A 20,106-nucleotide genomic window follows, 5' to 3' on the forward strand; every position below is an offset into this window, starting at 1 on the left:
GAAGCAAATATTTTAGTTAAAAATGTTCGCTCTGAAATATATATTCAATGATTTGTGCCACGAGCTTGTAGATCTGCTATTTTCAATAGATAAAGTATAACATAATGCTTAGTTAAAACACCAAAAGGGGTTCCCGCCCAAAATGGGTTAAGGCTCTGCCACTCTTTGCTTCCATAGCTCTCGCGTGAAATGCAGACCAGCCTCTCCTCTGTAGCGGAAATATAAAAAACGTTTTACCTACTCACCAATACAAGGACGGCTTGTGTAATTAGAAAGCCTACTTTCCTTAGTGGACAGTGTCCACTGGACACTGTCCAGTGGACACTACCGATATTGCCAAGAGAAAAATATCATAGACAAGATTTTCCCTTTCTGGCCAAAAAGTACATTTTATACGTGTGGTGGGTGGCTCAAGAGTGTGTCCACTACCCTACTTTCCTTAGTTTCCTTAGTGCTTTCTAATGAAGCATTAGACCTATGGACCAGAGCTTGTAGATCAGCTATTTTCGGGGCGCAACCCAGCACTCTTTAGCTAGTGGAGATGCAGGTTGTGTAACAACATGGATTTCTAAACAAATTAGTTCAACGCAAAATGCTGTGTTCAAGTTCAGGAGACTTCAGGAAAAAAAGCAATTCTCCTGAAGGCTGCCTTCCAGGTATGGCATGGAAAGGAGAGAAGCTTTTTGCTTCTACGGGCCGACGGCGTGGAACAAACTCCCACTGTACCTTCGACAGGCAGCCTCTGTAGATTTTAAAGCACAGCTCAAGACCCACTTCTACACCCTTGCTTTTAATTGATTTGTTTTTTAATTTTTTTTGTTATTCATGTCCTCACTGTATTGCATTACTGCTTTTGTTTTTTAATGTTTATGCCTTGCTTTTCTTTTCTTTTTTTTCTCTCTTCATTGCTCTGTAAAGCACTTTGAGCTGCATTTCATGTCATGAAAGGTGCTATACAAATAAAGTTTTATTATTATTATTATGTATAGTAAACGCTGCATTCATGGTCTGGAGAGGGCAGTTGTTTTACAGACGGGTAAAAGGGGCAGGGGCTGAAGCCCCCTTTGATGTCTATGTGTGCACGTCCCTGGGTGGTAGCTGGACGCGGGGCGGTAGGTACAGTACACTAGGTACAGTAAGTACAGTAGGTACAGTAGGTACCTTGCTGAAGCGATGGGCGACGGAGGAGAACTGCCGCAGCTCCAGGGATGACTCGTCATCGTTGGTTTCGTCGTCATCGTCGTCAGTGTCCAGGTGGCTGTAGCGCTCCGAGCGGGCTGCGAGACGCACACGCGCACACACACACACACACACGCACGCACGCACGTGCACGCACGCACGCACGCACGCACGCACGCGCGCGCGCGCGCGCGCGCACGCACGCACGCACGCACGCACACACACACACACACACACACACACACACACACACACACACACACACACACACACACACACACACACGCACACACACACACACACACACACACACACACACACACACACACACACACACACACACACACACGCACACGCACACACACACAGTTGTCATGTTAACAAGGCATGGGAGACGCTGACCACTTTATTCCACCCGTCCAGACTTGTCCAGACTGTTGTCACTGTTTTGCACTGTTTTCACTGCAGCTCAAAAGGCTTCACAGACAGAGAGAAAATCCCAGGCCACACAGAAAATCCACTGAACGTTCAAAGTTCAGGTTGTTTGGGTGTAATTAAGGTCATGAAACCTAAAAAGAAACACGAAAAACTGTTTTAGAGAAACTAGTGGTCAAAAAAAAAACAGGAAAAATATAACAGTAAAAGATTATGTCAAAAATTTAAGTTACACAATATGATTAAAAAAACAATGTGTGTATGTGTACAGTATGTGTGCGTGTGTGTGTGTGTGTGTGTGTGTGTGTGTGTGTGTGTGTGTGTGTGTGTGTGTGTGTGTGTGCATGCACGCACACACAGATATGTCATTTTTGTATGCTAGTGGAGCTGAGGCCACTACTGTCAAAGCAGATTGTGTTGCTTTCAGCCACCTGAGAGAAAAGAGTGCGTGCGTGCGTGCGTGCGTGCGTGCGTGCGTGCGTGCGTGCGTACGTGCGTGCGTGCGTGCGTGCGTGCGTGCGTGCGTGCGTGCGTGCGTGCGTGCGTGCGTGCGTGCATGCGTGCGTGTGTGCGTGCGTGCGTACAGTGCACACACGACGCTGGCACAGAGCCGCTATTTGTTAACCCATTTAGGCCTGACGTCGAAATTTTTTAAATGTCTTCATGTTTCTATATCAGTGGTGCTCAATATTTCATGTCAAGGACCCCAAAAATTATATGTAATATGCCTCCGCCCCCCATCTGAAAAAATGTTGTTCCAGGGACCCCACAGAAGCAAAGATTTGAGTTAAAATGTTCACTCTGTAATAATATATATTCAAAGATTTGAGGCACATTTTCACGATTTTTCAAAAATAGCAGAAAAATAGCAGATCTACAAGCTTACAGAGCTTGTAGATCTGCTATTTTTCAATAGTTAAAACACCAAAAGGGGTTCCCGCCCAAAATGGGTTTTAATGTAAAGCTGGTGTGTGCCACCTACTGTCAAAGTAGCTGGTGTCGTCTTCCGTCTCCAGCTGCGGTATGAACTCGGCCTTCTGCCGCAGCAGCCCCGTCCAGTCCAGGCCCAGGAAGAACATGTGCATCTTCACCTCGCTGGTCCCCCCTTGGGAGAGGAAGACGAAGAAGAGACCGAGACCAGGCGTCAATGTTGTGCCAGACTGTTTGTTGCCAATTTTCAAATGCTCCCGTCATACAGTCTGGAGCAGTGTTGTTGTTTTTGGCAGCAAATTTCTATTTTAGTTTTAGTCATAGTCTTTGGAATTAAAACTTCATTTAGTTTTAGTCATATTTTAGTCACCTGGAGTGTATTATGTTTAGTCTAGTTTTAGTCGACTAAATGTAATGCGATTTTTGTCGAATAAATCTACAGTCGATTTTGTTTTGCCCATTTGTGGACTGTGACTCTCCAGCCCCTACATTACCTGTACATGCTGGATACTTCCCAACAAGGCCACTGCAGTGCTTTTTAGACTTCTCTAATGTTAGCCAAGGATCCCCAAACAGCCATAATAACTTCTGGCTGCAGTGTCCCCCTTTGGCAAAAATGGCTTATTTTTTGTATATATATATATATATATATATATATATATATATATATATATATATATTTTTTGTATACATATGTATTTAATGAAAATAGACGATATATTTTACAGGCTCACAACGCATCAACTGACACGTTGTTACCTTGAAGATCTTTTTTATGAAAATGTTTGAGAAATGGCATGTCCAAATTAGGGATGGCAACAATCTTATGAATTCAATTGAATATATATATAAAAAAAAGACCGAAAGCTTGCAATAATAAAGAAATACCTGATAGTGCACAGATTTGAGAGTGCGGAGCCTCCCGTATCCGGCAGTACAACCTTCTAGCCTTATAAATCTTTAACTCTTCCATTTAGACCTGAGGCCGATTCTAAAAAAAATGGCTTCAAAATCCTAAAAGTTTTCTGAAAAGCCCATGTTTCTATGTCAGTGGTTCTCAACCTTTCCATGTCAAGGACCCCCAGAATTATATGAATTTGGCCGCTGACCCCCATCTGTAAATATATTGTTCCAGGGACCCCCATGAAGCAAAGTTAAAAACGTTTGCTCTGAAAGAATATATATGCAAAGATGTGCGCCACATTTTCACGATTTCTAAAAAATAGCAGACCTACAATAGCAGACCTACAAGCTACGAGCTTGTAGATCTGTTATTTTTCAATAGCAGATCATTAGAGAATGTAGAAGAATTGTTATTTTGATCAACGTTTGCCTGTTGTTTTTACTTAGTCTCCATTTAGTTTTCATCAGTGGAAAAAGGTAGTCGACGAACATTTTTCGTCTTAGTCAGAGGACTCTGTCTCAGCAGTCTAACTAGACTAGATTGTTTAGTGAGGTGTTGGTAACCAACCTGTCCCCAGCCTCTCCAGATGACTCTGTCTCAGCAGTCTAACTAGACTAGAGTGTTTAGTGAGGTGTTGGTAAACAACCTGTCCCCAGCCTCTCCAGAGGACTCTGTCTCAGCAGTCTAACTAGACTAGAGTGTTTAGTGAGGTGTTGGTAACCAACCTGTCCCCAGCCTCTCCAGAGGACTCTGTCTCAGCAGTCTAACTAGACTAGAGTGTTTAGTGAGGAGGAGGTAACCAACCTGTCCCCAGCCTCTCCAGAGGACTCTGTCTCAGCAGTCTAACTAGACTAGAGTGTTTAGTGAGGAGGGGGTAACCAACCTGTCCCCAGCCTCTCCAGAGGACTCTGTCTCAGCAGTCTAACTAGACTAGAGTGTTTAGTGAGGAGGGGGTAACCAACCTGTCCCCAGCCTCTCCAGAGGACTCTGTCTCAACAGTCTAACTAGACTAGAGTGTTTAGTGAGGGGGTAACCAACCTGTCCCCAGCCTCTCCAGAGGACTCTGTCTCAGCAGTCTAACTAGACTAGAGTGTTTAGTGAGGAGGAGGTAACCAACCTGTCCCCAGCCTCTCCAGAGGACTCTGTCTCAGCAGTCTAACTAGACTAGAGTGTTTAGTGAGGAGGGGGTAACCAACCTGTCCCCAGCCTCTCCAGAGGACTCTGTCTCAGCAGTCTAACTAGACTAGAGTGTTTAGTGAGGAGGGGGTAACCAACCTGTCCCCAGCCTCTCCAGAGGACTCTGTCTCAGCAGTCTAACTAGACTAGAGTGTTTAGTGAGGAGGTAACCAACCTGTCCCCAGCCTCTCCAGAGGACTCTGTCTCAGCAGTCTAACTAGACTAGGGTGTTTAGTGAGGAGGAGGTAACCAACCTGTCCCCAGCCTCTCCAGAGGACTCTGTCTCAGCAGTCTAACTAGACTAGGGTGTTTAGTGAGGAGGAGGTAACCAACCTGTCCCCAGCCTCTCCAGAGGACTCTGTCTCAGCAGTCTAACTAGACTAGAGTGTTTAGTGAGGAGGAGGTAACCAACCTGTCCCCAGCCTCTCCAGAGGACTCTGTCTCAGCAGTCTAACTAGACTAGAGTGTTTAGTGAGGAGGTAACCAACCTGTCCCCAGCCTCTCCAGAGGACTCTGTCTCAGCAGTCTAACTAGACTAGAGTGTTTAGTGAGGAGGAGGTAGCCAACCTGTCCCCAGCCTCTCCAGAGGACTCTGTCTCAGCAGTCTAACTAGACTAGAGTGTTTAGTGAGGAGGAGGTAACCAACCTGTCCCCAGCCTCTCCAGAGGACTCTGTCTCAGCAGTCTAACTAGACTAGAGTGTTTAGTGAGGAGGTAACCAACCTGTCCCCAGCCTCTCCAGAGGGCTCTGTCTCAGCAGTCTAACTAGACTAGAGTGTTTAGTGAGGAGGAGGTAACCAACCTGTCCCCAGCCTCTCCAGAGGGCTCTGTCTCAACAGTCTAACTAGACTAGAGTGTTTAGTGAGGAGGAGGTAACCAACCTGTCCCCAGCCTCTCCAGAGGACTCTGTCTCAGCAGTCTGGTGATCAGGTCCTGGGCGTCAGCTGGCAGCGCGTCCTCCCCCTCCGGCCAGATGATCTCATCTAAACGGAAACAAAGAAAGAAGAAAGAAAGAAAGCCGTTTGTTGCCGGAGACTCGGTCATCAATCAGGTTTGGATTTATGAGCGGGAAATGTTGTACCGACTGGAGGCTTCATTATGTTATTGTTACAGTATGTCCTCCTCATGTCTTGGGGTGTTTTTTTGTGTATTTAGTGTGTCGTTCTCGTCTGTTTTTTTTTTCTCCACACATTGGAAACCAAAAGGAGAACGACAGCCTCTCTGTTCTAAGGCCGTGTTGCCTTTGGACGACACAGAGGTTCAGAATGAACGCGCTACGAGCTTGTAGATCTGCTATTTTTCAATATCTAAAGTATAACATAATGCTTAAAACACCAAAAGGGGTTCCCGTCAAGAATGGGTTTTAAAGGAGCACTAAGAGATCTTCCTCTTGTGCTTAAAAACATTCTTCTGTGACATGGTCGTGAGCTTTGTCATTGGTCGATTTGCCTGTCTAAATGTTTTTTTTCGGGTGGCTTTCGCCTTTATTTTATATTTTTTATGGAGGGACAGACAGTAGGCTGACAGGAAATGGGGAGAGAGATGGGGGGAAGACATGCAGTAAAGGACGTCGGGATCGGGAGTCGAACCCGTGGCACACTGCCAGACTGGATTACCAGCCAAGGTGCCTGGACCACTGAGCCACGGCCCAGGCCTCGATTTGCCTGTCTACTTCCTGATTGGTTAGTCATTGCGACTGGGTTTTTTTCGGCCAATGACAAAGCTTTCGACCAATGACAAAGTTTTACCCATTGCTGGCTGTCTGAATACAAAAACAAAACAAAAAACGGTCATATTATTGCTTATAGCAGCTTTAAGCAAGAACAAAAAATATACATATACTGTACATACACAAAGTAGTTATCATGAATCATATACGTAAGCTAAGAACGTAACAGTGGAATATCTAGAATTCAAAACCTGTATTAAATCCAAATAATCCCAAGACATTTGAAATTGCACGGCAGGACATCACTAATGTAACAATGAAATGGATCTCTCACCGTTGACCACCTGACCGAACAGTTGCTCCGGCGTGTCTCCGAAGAAAGGAACGCATCCCACCAGGAACTCGTAGAGGATGATTCCCATGGCCCACCAGTCCACCGGCTTCCCATAGCCTTGCCTCAGGATGACCTCTGGGGCGATGTACTCTGGAGTTCCACACACCTATACACAGGGAGGAGGACATGAAAGAATGACCTCTGGGGCGATGTACTCTGGAGTTCCACACACCTATACTGTCACGCCCCACTCCTCTGCCTTTGTATTTGAGCCGTGACTATGGCCCCATACCCTGAACTCTTATTATGGTGTGACCATTTATGACATGACCATTTTGTGGTTAGTTCATGTTCTGTAATACCTTGAATGTAATGCCTTTGAACACTTATGACAGTCCTTGGACTTATTCTGTATGTTCTGTATTTGGCCTTGTGTCTTGTTTTGTAGTATTGTTCTGTGCTTTCCTGCCTCCTCTTGTTGGTGTTTCCTGTTCTGTCTTACCTACCTGATTATTGTATCCTAGTCACCTGTGTTCTGTTTGCCTGTTAGCCTATCCTGTGTTTGATTGTATATTGAGTTCACCTGTGTCCTGTTACCCCTGTCTATTTAAGCCCTTTGTTTGCAGTGTGTCCTTGTTGGTCCGTAGACTTATGTCGAGTGAGTTTTGTGTCTGATGTTGCCTATGTTTTGCCTTTTGGAATACCCCTGATTTACAGTCAAATAAACACTTTGAAGTTATTCTACTCTGCATCTGGTTGCCTGCTTTTGGGTCCTACTCCGTAACTCATTCCTGACAATACACAGGGAGGAGGACATGAAAGAATGACCTCTGGGGCGATGTACTCTGGAGTTCCACACACCTATATATATATATATATATATATATATATATATATATATATATATATATATATATATATATATATATATATATATTAAGGCTGTCAAAGTTAACGCGTTAATCGTGCGTTAACTCAAAGTCATTTTAACGGCGTTAATTTAATTAACGCGCGATTAACGCACGGTGAAGTTTGACAGAATAGTTGAGAGACGCATTCATGTGAATGCAGGCAGTCAGTGAGCCCCGCCTCTCTCCCCACTCTCTCTCCCAGTGACTCGTCCGTCAGCCTGTGCAGGACCGGTGCGCAGATCGAGTGTAGCCTACCAGTGTGGGCTGGGCAGTTGAGCTGTGAGCACTCGAGTCGTCGCGTTCGTTGGGCTTGTTATTAATTCATTTGCTCCACAACGTGTTAGATCAGAAGCTCTTTGAATTGGGCATTGGGCAAAAGCAAAACTCTGGCAGTTTTGGTTGACAAACATAGTCAGTTGTGATAGCGTGATGCTACACAGACCATGCTAATGCTAAAGCTAATGTTGACAGCCTGACTGTGCGTGCGTGCTTACAGGAGAGAGAGCTCTCGCCTGGGTGTGTGTGTGTGTGTGTGTGTGAGACTGTGTTGAGTTGAGTTTATGATTTTGTTTCCCTCTTCCATGGCATTTGCAATAAAGCAAGCATTCTCCCATGTTGATAAGAGTATTTAAAACTTGAAAAGCAGTGGTTCTGATTGAACCAGTGGTCCCTGAGGGGGTTCCAGGTGGTCCCCAGCTAAATGATGGAGAGTTGGTAACCAAATGGAAGGCTAAATGTCATCAAATGGTGGTCTGTGGCTCAAATGCAGAATACATAATGGACCTTGATATGAAAAATCTTGAAAACCACTGATTTAAGGTATATTTAGAATGGATACAAAATATGCGATTAATTTGCGATTAATCGGCGATTAACTATGGGCAATCATGCGATTAATCGCGATTAAATATTTTAATCGACTGACAGGCCTAATATATATACATGAAAGAATAATAAGAGTAATGTGGTCACTATGGGGCTTTGGGGCATGTTCTGTCCCCGGAACATTTGCACATACTGTACATAACGTACGTACTTGAAATGTGTCCTTCTACATTCATTCATGACATCCTAACTATTAGGAGCAGTGCGCACCGTTAACACAATCTATTGCCTTATAGCTTTCAACCACTTTAATGATTATTTTATACTTTAGCTATTGAGAAATAGCAGATCTACAAGCTACAATCTGTTGTGAGGTCTTAATGGATTCATAGTAGTTAGGGGTCTCGGGGACACTTGAACCGGCCGCCTGGAGACGAACCAGGGAACTTCTGTTTCCCAGACAGCCTCTCTACCCATTCAGCTATGGCCGCCCTAATGGAAACTCATGGTCTAAATGGAGCACTAAGTGGAAGTGAAGCTGTCAGACGGTCAGATAAAATGAGACTGGGACGGAAAGATACATTGAGTAAAGATAACAATGAAGAGGAGAGGAGAGGGGAGGGGAGGGGAGGGGAGGGGAGGGGAGGGGAGGAGAGGAGAGGAGAGGAGAGGAGGGGAGGGGAGGGGAGGGGAGGGGAGGAGAGGAGAGGAGAGGAGAGGAGAGGAGAGGAGAGGAGAGGAGAGGAGAGGAGAGGAGAGGAGAGGAGAGAACAGAAGCTAACCTGTTTGTCAATGAACTCCCTGGTATCTTTCTCAATATGTCCTTCATACAAGTTGGTGGTCATATTCATCAGACCAATCTTTGACAGGCCGAAGTCAGTCAACTTGATGTGGCCCAAGGAAGTGATTAACAAACTAAAAAGAAGAAGAGAAAAAAGAAACACAAACATTAGGAAAAACAACCATAAACACATTGGGAAGGGGTGAAATGATCTAAACAGTACTGGAAGCCCATGCTTTAGAGCTTAATACAATAAGCTTCTCCCTGAAACTGGAGAGCAAAAAATAGCAAATATGCTCTATATTTAACAAAACAAACAACACTTTTTGGTATTCAGACAGCCAGCGATGAGTAAAACGCTCCCAAAAAAAATGTAGTCTCTGTGACACATCAAGGGGCCACAATCTGCATTCAAAGTTCATGTTCCTAGAAGCTTTGTCATTGGTCGAAGAAAAAAAACCCCGGTCAAAATGACTAACCCAATCAGGAAGTAGACAAGCAAATCGACCAATGACAAAGCTTCTAGGAAAATCTTTGAATGCAGATTGTCGGCCCCTAGATGTGTGTGTCTGAATACCAAAAAAAGAAATATAAATAAAAAGGTAAAAAGGTAAAAAATAAAATGTTAGCATATTATTGCTTATAGCAGCTTTAAGCCATTTTGGGCAGGAACCCCTTTTGGTGTTTTAAACATTTTGTTATAATTTAGCTATTGATCTACAAGCTCATAGCGCGCCACCGAGTGGCGCGCTACGAGCTTGTAGGTCTGCTATTTTTGAAAAATCGCGAAAATGCGGCACAAATCTTTGAATATATTCTTTCAGAGGGTCTGGGGGGATTCCTGGAACAACATATTTTCAGACGGGGGTCGGAGGCCAATTACATATCATTTTTGGGGTCCTTGACATGAAATATTGAGAACCACTGATACAGAAAGGTATTTCAGAAAACTGTCAGGATTTAGACTTTATTTCGACATCAGGCCTAAATTAATGAAAGTAAACCGATCAACTCGACAGACTGGGGGAAAGTTCCGCTGGAGGAGGTGGACTCACTTGTCAGGTTTGAGGTCTCGGTGAACGATGCCGTAGTTGTGAAGGTACTCCAGGGCCAGGACCGTCTCTGCAAAGTACATGCGCGCCATGTCCACGGGCAGAGGACCAATGTTCTTCAGCAGGTTGGCACAGTCACCACCTAGAGATAGGTGGCCATACAGAGGACATTATGACATGCTATCCAGGGTTGTTTTCGTCCACTAAAACTATGACGAAAAAATGTTCGTCGACTATACCTTTTTTTCACTGACGAAAACTAAGCTATGATGACTAAAACTAAGGCTAAATATGTTGACAATTTCGTCGACAAATAAAAACTAGACTAAAATGTTAGGGAGGGACTAGTGGACAAGAGATCCAGTACAAGTCATTTTACACTTGGTTGTATGCTGGAGAAAAAAAAACGATCTACAAGCTCACAACGCGTCGCAGTGAGCTGAGTAGATCGGCTTTATTCAGCAAGTGTAAAATCAGCCATTACGACCGCATCAAGGCAAAATACATTTCAGTCGACTAAATCAACTGTAGATTTAGTCGACTAAAATCTTATGACATTTAGTCGACTAAAATCTTATGACATTTAGTCGACTAAAACACAAAAACATTCCGGGTGACTAAAATGTGACTAAAACTAAAAATGAAAACCATTCAACAGACTATGACTAAAACTAAAATAAAAAAATGTGCTACCAAAAAACAACACCGACATGTATGGACGCTAAACATTCTACGATGTCTTATGCTAAACATAACATGCTTTTATGTGTACAGGCCCCCCTTCGTGAATGCACCTTAGAGTATATATTAATAGAGACGGCATGCCAGATTCCTCCTCCCATCCACTTGCATTAAGTTGCTCTGAAAGCTCTGGGATGGATTGGACCCAAATTGTGAACGCGCTGTGCCGTTGACTATCATTGCGCCGTTTGCACGCGTTCACGTATGAAACTTTATAGCGTTCACGCGTCATGGGCCCCGATAACATGAACGTGCGCAATGATAGTCAACTGGACCAGCGCTGGTTCGAGCTCCAATGACCAAATTCGGCCACTATGCCCATTTTCGCCTCAGGGTTTCCTCCCGGTGCCGTCTCTATTAATATATACTCTTAATATATACTCCGCACATCCGAGAGCAAACGCTCCACTGTACCTTCCACATACTCCATGACCATGCAGAGGTGCCTCCGGGCTTCGAAGGAGCAGAACATGGAGACCACGAAGGGGTTCTCGGCGAACGTCAGGATGTCTCTCTCCACAAAGACCTGCTGGATCTGGTTCCTCAGCATCAGGTTCTGCCGGTTGATCTTCTTCATGGCGAAGCGCTGCCGCGTGTCCTTGTGGCGAACCAGAAACACAGCCCTGGAGGAGGAGGAAGGGGTAGGACAAGAGTCAGGAGTCACATTAAATTTTAGACCTGATGAGGCCCGATTCTAAACGGAAAATGTCTTCTAAATCCTAAACGTTTTCTGAAAAAAAAAATCACACCCGTGTGAAGTTACAATGTGGGGGTCCGTGGGGGGGGTGGGGGGGGGGGGTGGGTGGCGGAAGTTCCAGACCCACAGGAACGCACCCAGGGTGCCGGCCCGGTTCCGGCGAGCCGCCCCGCGTCCGAAACGGTTGAGAAATGACAGAGTTACCGTGTGGGGGTCCCTGTACTGTACTGTACTGTACTGTACTGTACTGTACTGTACTGTACTGTACTGTACTGTACTGTACTGTACTGTACTGTACTGTACTGTACTGTCACTGTACTGTCACTGTACTGGCACACCCGAAATCATCATATATACAGTTAATACGTGCGTGTGTGTTTGTGTGCGCGTTAGGTTGCGCACAGGTGGTGAAAAACAACCATGCTGTTTTCGTGCTCAGACGCACCCAGCCACCCACCCAGCCACACACATAGCTCCGTAAGGGAGTGGTTGCACCACTCAAAAAACCCTATGTTTCTATGTCAGTGGTTCTCAACCTTTTTCATGTCAAGGACATGAATACCCCATTTGGTATAATATGGTATCATTTTTAAAGAAGCCATTGTATTATATTCATTTCAGAATGGCATGAAAAATCAACTCGCCAATATTTGAAACGTGCAATGTAATTTTCCAAAAGCAAAATGGTTAAGCCGAAACGTTGCGTTACGTTGAATATATATTCTTTCAGAGCGAACGTTTTCAACTCAAATCTTTGCTCCTGGGGGGGTTCCTGGAACTACATATTTTCAGATGGGGGTCGGCGGCCAAATACAGATAATTCTGGGGGTCCTTGACATGAAAATGGTTGAGCACCACTGACATAGAAACATAGGGTTTTTCAGAAAACTGTCATGATTTAGAAGACATTTGTAGAATCTGGTCTCAGGTCTAAATGGGTTATAACTAAACAATCAACCGCAATCTCTTCTTCACGATTGTCCGTTTTTTAGTAGGGCTCTGTATGGTTTCCACCAGAGCCATCTAAGTGGAGTTACGATATAGAGGGGGCAGAAACCGAGCGCTCGAGCGCTGTTCAATGCAGCCTGAACTGAGACAAGCTGGAGTTGGAAATACATTGTTTTCAACGAGGGCGGCGCAAATAAGAGAAATTTTAAGCATGTGTGCAACATGACAACTGTTTTAAAGTATTGTACAGTAACAACTAAAGTCTCTGTAATGTTTATGTTGTACTATTACTACAAAACAATCTAAAATAAAAGGGATTTAAGATCATTAAAGCTGGGCTGTTGCCTGCAGGGTCCAATGCATTTCTGCCTACTTCCGGTCCAGGACTTGTCTCAGTTTGGTTGTCCCCATGCTCAATAGAGCGTCGCAGTCTACCATGGACCAGGAAATGATTCTCCGTTCATTTTCCTCATAGACATTTCAGAAAGTATTTATTTAAAGACGTTTACGCCGCGGACAAAGCCAACTCGAGTCGTGACAAATCATGACAACAAACACAATTTTTGGGGCCGAAAAAATAATTAGAAAGAAGAAAAAAACGGCAGGTTACAACACTTTTTTTCTGTGGTTTTTCTTCTATGTAATTATTTGTTTGGTCCAAAATATTGTGTGTGTTGTCATGATTTGTCACGACTCGAGTTGGCTTCGTACGACGCTTAAAAGGTCTTTAAATAAATACTTTACGAAATGCATTGGGATTAATTTCCTGGTCCATGGTAAGGGGCGGGACTGCGACGCTCTATGGAAGTCTATTGTAGGAGAGCTGCCATTGGACTGAAGCCCCATGAAGTGAACACTAGTTTGCGCAACTCTGTCTATATCTAAGGCTCTGGTTTCCACAGGGAGAGTCAGTCCATCTAAAGCCAAACTCACCCATAGGCTCCGTTGCTGATGAGCTTGATGGTCTCAAAGTCACTCTCCAGTGGTTTCCTGCGTGCTGTCCGACCCTGAAACGCACACACACACACACACACACACACACACACACACACACACACACACACACACACACACACACACACACACAAAGTTAAGTTAGTACGATGCCTGCGAATGTCAATTATCCACACAGTCCTAATGACAATGAGGTAACACTTTATATTACAGTTCAGATTTTTTTAACTTAAGCTGTATGAAATACTTGCCATTAATATAGTGGTTGCAACTGTATTAATTGATTGCCCCGAGTCCCGTAGTGGGAGTTCTGCTCTGATTTTGGTGAAATATTAAGTAGTTCCGGTCATTTTCTGAGGGGGCACAGGGGGCCACGCATTAAAAGTAAATTAATCCACAAAACTAACGTAATTTGTATTGTTGACCTATTTCTAAAAAATATTAGTGCCACTTTTGTTCATTTTTTACCCCTCTATCACACAGAACTATGTTTTTTGTGTCCATATCACTACGGCCAAAAAAGAGTTCCTTGTGATAGAGGGGTCATTTTTTGTGCAAAACTAATGCTTGGAATGGATTCAGCATCATGAAAACCCCCTAGTTTGACACGTCACATGCTATGCATGATGACATTTAGATTTTTTGTTCCCCTTATAGGTTGTAAATGGTATGTTCACATATTATGCCAATATTGTGAAAATTGCTCAACATATGCAAATTAGCATCCGGCAGTTTCTACATCCTGGGGACCCATATACTCAACATTTAAAACATAAAACATTGGTGTACTCAACATGTCCGGGTTCACATTCCAGGTGACTAAAATGTGACTAAAACTACCGTAAATGAAAACTATTCAAAAGACTATAACTAAAACTAATATCAAAATGTGCTGTCAGAATCGACTCTGCCTGGAAAGTATGTCAGAACCTGAGCAGCGGTCTCCCAACCTTCTTGGGCTCCACAATTTTCTAAAGTTTACAGTACCTCTCCGTTGTCATCAGGATCCCTTGCTCCGTGGCCCGGGCTGGTCTGTTCCAAATGGACCATATCTGCCAAAGAGAGAACAGATCCCAGGTCAGTCTACTGTGCTGTGTTCCACCCTATGCATCCATAAGAACAGATCCCAGGTCAGTCTACTGTGCTGTGTTCCACCCTATTCATCCATAAGAACAGATCCCAGGTCAGTCTACTGTGCTGTGTTCCACCCTATGCATACATAAGAACAGATCCCAGGTCAGTCTACTGTGCTGTGTTCCACCCTATGCATCCATAAGAACAGATCCCAGGTCAGTCTACTGTGCTGTGTTCCACCCTATTCATCCATATCTGCCAAAGGAGAACAGATCCCAGGTCAGTCTACTGTGCTGTGTTCCACCCTATTCATCCATATCTGCCAAAGGAGAACAGATCCCAGGTCAGTCTACTGTGCTGTGTTCCACCCTATTCATCCATATCTGCCAAAGGAGAACAGATCCCAGGTAAGTCTACTGTGCTGTGTTCCACCCTATTCATCCATATCTGCCAAAGGAGAACAGATCCCAGGTCAGTCTACTGTGCTGTGTTCCACCCTATTCATCCATATCTGCCAAAGGAGAACAGATCCCAGGTCAGTCTACTGTGCTGTGTTCCACCCTATTCATCCATATCTGCCAAAGGAGAACAGATCCCAGGTCAGTCTACTGTGCTGTGTTCCACCCTATTCATCCATATCTGCCAAAGGAGAACAGATCCCAGGTCAGTCTACTGTGCTGTGTTCCACCCTATTCATCCATATCTGCCAAAGGAGAACAGATCCCAGGTCAGTCTACGCTACTGTGTTCCACCCTATTCATCCATATCTGCCAAAGGAGAACAGATCCCAGGTCAGTCTACTGTGCTGTGTTCCACCCTATTCATCCATATCTGCCAAAGGAGAACAGATCCCAGGTCAGTCTACGCTACTGTGTTCCACCCTATTCATCCATATCTGCCAAAGGAGAACAGATCCCAGGTCAGTCTACGCTACTGTGTTCCACCCTATTCATCCATATCTGCCAAAGGAGAACAGATCCCAGGTCAGTCTACTGTGCTGTGTTCCACCCTATTCATCCATATCTGCCAAAGGAGAACAGATCCCAGGTCAGTCTACGCTACTGTGTTCCACCCTATTCATCCATATCTGCCAAAGGAGAACAGATCCCAGGTCAGTCTACTGTGCTGTGTTCCACCCTATTCAAAGTGTTATAAAGACCACTTCTTAACCCATTTTGACCTGACGTCGAAATGAAAAAAAAAAAGTCTTCTAAATCATGACAGTTTTCTGAAATACCTGTTTCTATGTCAGTGGTGTTCAATATTTCATGTCAAGGACCCCAAAAATTATAGGCCTATGTAATTGGCCGCCAGCCTCCTTTTGAAAATAAGTTCCAGGGACCCAGAAGCAAAGATTTGTGTTAAAAGCTCTGAAAGAATATTATTGCGAACGAAGTGAGCACTAACTATAGAAGCTGGCCAAAACTGTCTGTGTGTCTGTGTGTGTGTGTGTGTGTGTGTGTGTGTGTGTGTGTGTGTGTGTGTGTGTGTGTGTGTGTGTGTGTGTGTGTGTGTGTGTGTGTGTGTGTGTGTGTGTGTCAGACTGCCACAACAGCTTTGTTCGCTTCCCGCGTTTACGCGTCTTACTTGTATATTCAAAGATTTGATCTGCAAGCTCGTAGCGCGGCACCGAGCTTGTAGATCTGCTATTTTTCAATAGCTTAAGTATAACATAATGCTTAAAACACGAAAAGGGGTTCCCGTTAAGAATGGGTTAAAGTAGCTATAAGCAATAATATGTCAAATTTGTTATGACTTTCTTTATTTTATGTTTAGGTATTCAGACAGCCAGCAATGAGTAAAACGCTCCCAAAAAAGATTTAGTCTCTGTGACACATCTAGGGGCCACAATCTGCATTCAAAGATTATATTTTTTGTCATTGGTCGAAAAAAAGACCCTGCAGAAATGACTAACCAACCCGGAAGCAGACAGGCAAATCAACCAATGACAAAGCTTCTAGGAACATCTTTGAATGCAGATTGCGGCCCTAGATGTGTCACATAGACTACATTTATTTGGGAGCGTTTTACCCATTGCTGGCTGTCTGAATAAATAAATAAAAAAGACATATTATTGCTTATAGCTACTTTAAGCAATACAATTCTCCATTCATTGTCAATGGCATTTAAGGTTTGTGTTAGGACAAGAATCTCTACACTAGGGGTGCGTTCGGAAATGCGCCCTGAACGCACTGGTGTGCTCTCTTGTTGTTCGTTTATTCAGTGCACTCGGTGCGTTGTCGTTCGAAAATCCAGTGCGCTGCGCACCGGGTGTGCCGAGTGCCCGCACTGAGCGACCCTACCCTGAAGCTGGGGTTGTCCGGTGTGAATGCGTCACAGCTGTGGTCGTTCGTAAATAAGGCACACTGAACGCACTCTGTGACGTCACCGCCCACCACACTCAACAAACTGACCACATTCCCGGTGCGCATTTCCCAACGCACCCTATAGCTCAATATAGGAGGGGCTTGCGCCCCTCAAAAGAAAAACACAAAGCTTTCATATATCAGGTTGCACATGTACACACCATCTGGCCATAGTGACATATACTGCACAACCACCATGGCCAACAAATCACATAACCAGAGATTAAAATAGGGTGCATTTTGCGTCCCAAAACGCAGTTTATAGTTAAGGGACGCAATAAAACAACGACCTCTGCATCTACGGGATACACTACTGTACTGTTTTTTATTCTAGTTTATTTTTGCTAGCTTTAGTTATAATAATCATTTCTTCTGTTTTCTACATGAATATAACCACATTATAACCATATAAAATGAAATGGGAGTTAAATGCTGCAATTTGTAAACATGGCAAATTATGACTCGTCGTTGAAGTGGGACTCATAAAATGTCCCTGGGACTCATTTCTAAAAGACCATCCCTGCATCCCGGGACTCATTACATTGAAAACCTATTTACATCACTGCATAACCTGTTCCTATATTGACAAAGTATTATACAAGTGTGTGTGTGTGTGTGTGTGTGTGTGTGTGTGTGTGTGTGTGTGTGTGTGTGTGTGTGTGTGTGTGTGTGTGTGTGTGTGTGTGTGTGTGTGTGTGTGTGTGTGTGTGTGTGTGTGTGTGTGTGTGTGTGTGTGTGGCTGATTCAGTTGAACGAGGCAGTCAGAGAGCCAGATTGTACACTCTATATTTGCACAAAGTTGTATAAGATGGTGTCCTGCCGAGGGAGTCTTGTAGTACCCTTATCAAATGGCCTGTGGCACACTTAGCAGAGTGGGTGGGGCACTCACATGCATTGTTGTCAGGCCAGGGCATGAAGCACACAGCTGGGGGGGAAACCACAGGGGGAATTCAGAATCCTGACATAATAACAGGAGGGGCTCCAGGAACACCACAATATGTTTTCTGAAGCAAGAGGTATACTACGGAGTCGGAGATGCAATGCTCCGGGATATGACATCTGTGAGAGCATGATGTTAGACTCACGCTGCCTGCCATTAAGCTTCTCATGACAAATGTGATGAGGGCAGCACATTTTGGGCACATTTTGGGCAAGTGGCTATATGGCTGTTTTTTTTGTGCAAAACTAATGCTTGGAATGGATTCAGAATCATGAAAACCCCCTAGTTTGACATGTCACATGCTACTTAAAGCATAAGGAAATATTTGACATGTTTGTCTTACTAGAATTTCGCGGGCCTTCGGCCCGCTCATCCTAGCGCCATGCGATACGCAAATGGGAAGAAGGCAATGGCAAGCCATGATGTTTTCATTTATGCATTTGCTTGGAAAGCGCAAAGTTGCCAAGCTGGCTGAGTGGCCTTGTTTGGTTTTGTGTATTTGCGTATGAATGCGTATGTTGTTATTAGTGTTGTGTTCTTATTTATTATTATTATTATTACATGGATTAATATTCTGATGTACTGTACTGTACTATGTACTGTTGATATTATAGTTGTTATTAGTGTTGTGTTCTTATTTATTATTATTATTATTATTATTATTACATGGATTAATATTCTGATGTGAGCTTTCTTTCTGTACTGTACTCATGTCTCATGTGTACTGTACTGTTCTCTGTACTGTTGATATTATTGTTGTTATTAGTGTAGTGTTGTGTGTGTGTGTGTGTGTGTGCGTGCCATTTGAGCTGCATCGCGAGGCGATCCAAAATCCCCCCCCCCCCCGCACGCACACACCACACACACACACACACACACACACACACAAACGTGTCTGCAGTGACACTGCGTTGTACGTAGCTGTTTTGTGTTGCAGCGCGTTGTTGCAGCGCGCGCGTGTGCGTGTAGTGTTGGTGTTGTTGTTCTTATCCATATATGCGCCTCGGTTCGTCCCGTTTGTACCACGCCAGGTGTCGACACGGTCGTGTTTGCATTATTTTAACTGTGTATGTAATCGCGGCGCTCTCCATCCAAGTTAGAATCAGTGTGTGCGGTGTGTTGTTGTTCTTCTTCTTCTACTTTTGGTGTGTGTGTGTGTGTGTGTGTGTGTGTGCGCGTGTGTGTGTGCGCGCGCGCGCGGTATGCGTGTGTGGCTGTGTGTGTGTGTGTGGCTGTGTGTGTGTGTGGCTGGCAAGCGTTCGTCTTGTTGTTATTCTAATGTGTGTGTGTGTAGTGTGTAACATCCGGTGGTGCAATCGGAAGTTAGAAAGGTATCATAAAAACTCTCGTGGGTGACGTGGTGGGCTTTGAGCAAATGGGAGAGGGAATGTAGTGTTGCCAGGTCCGCGTATTGTAAGCGAGTGGTAGTGTGTGTAAGTAGCGTGTTGAATGGCATATTTTCTGTGCTTGTTTTCATAGACGTGGCAAAAAATTAGCAACAGTAGCCAATGGGAAAAAGGATTCAGTGTTGCCAGGTCCGCGAGTGTTGTAGTGTGTGTGAGTAACGTGTTGTATGGCATTTTTTCTGGGCTTGTTTGCATAGACCTGGCAACAGTGTTCCGTGGCCCGTGAGTGTGTGCGTGCGGGGGTGTCGGTGCTTGTGGCGTGTTTGTGTTTATTATTGATATTGATATTGTTTGTGAGTCTGGACGGGAGCCGGCTTTAGTGGCAGTGCAATGACAATTTTTACGCGGGTGGTGTTGAGTGTGGGCGTGCAGCGCGACATGAGGAGATAGGCATGGATCGACGCGGAGGGTAAGTCTGTGACGTCTTAGTGTGTTGTTGCAGTGTGTGTTGCAGTGTGTCAGTGACGTAGTAGTTGGTGACTTTGGGTCCCTTTTCCTGGGTTGGGTACACCTTTTCAAATGTATAATAGATATAGGATGTTAGTGTTAGGGTCACAAGAAACCCCTATTAAAGAATTGCTCAATAGTGACAGCCGGTCATCAAGTGGATCCATGAATGTATGTACAGGTATATGGACAATATTTTAGGCCAATAAAAAAAGACTATATACCAAATCTCCCACTCCACAACCCCGACTGCCTGACTATCAGGACGGGGAACCCCTTTTGGTGTTTTAAGCATTATGTTATACTTGCTATTGTAAAATTGCAGATCTACAATCTTG

The 20,106-nt window shown here is 44.3% G+C and overlaps 1 protein-coding gene across 4 annotated transcripts in view; it reads right to left on the minus strand.

Annotated features, from left to right (window-relative positions):
• Positions 1–20,106, minus strand: part of mast3a (microtubule associated serine/threonine kinase 3a) — an 89,909-nt gene that overhangs the window by 14,200 nt on the left and 55,603 nt on the right. For all 4 annotated transcript variants that reach the window (XM_079529558.1, XM_079529559.1, XM_079529557.1 and 1 more), the window contains 9 exons: positions 14,523–14,587; positions 13,515–13,588; positions 11,351–11,559; positions 10,199–10,337; positions 9,145–9,277; positions 6,627–6,792; positions 5,505–5,606; positions 2,597–2,719; positions 1,162–1,277 (listed from right to left, as the gene is read on the minus strand). In XM_079529558.1, coding sequence (XP_079385684.1) covers positions 1,162–1,277; positions 2,597–2,719; positions 5,505–5,606; positions 6,627–6,792; positions 9,145–9,277; positions 10,199–10,337; positions 11,351–11,559; positions 13,515–13,588; positions 14,523–14,587 — 1,127 coding nt within the window. The remainder of the gene's footprint in view (positions 1–1,161; positions 1,278–2,596; positions 2,720–5,504; positions 5,607–6,626; positions 6,793–9,144; positions 9,278–10,198; positions 10,338–11,350; positions 11,560–13,514; positions 13,589–14,522; positions 14,588–20,106) is intronic.

The sequence above is a fragment of the Electrona antarctica genome (genome assembly GCF_951216825.1).
Source record: "Electrona antarctica genome assembly, chromosome: 19".
Taxonomy (NCBI): domain Eukaryota; kingdom Metazoa; phylum Chordata; class Actinopteri; order Myctophiformes; family Myctophidae; genus Electrona; species Electrona antarctica.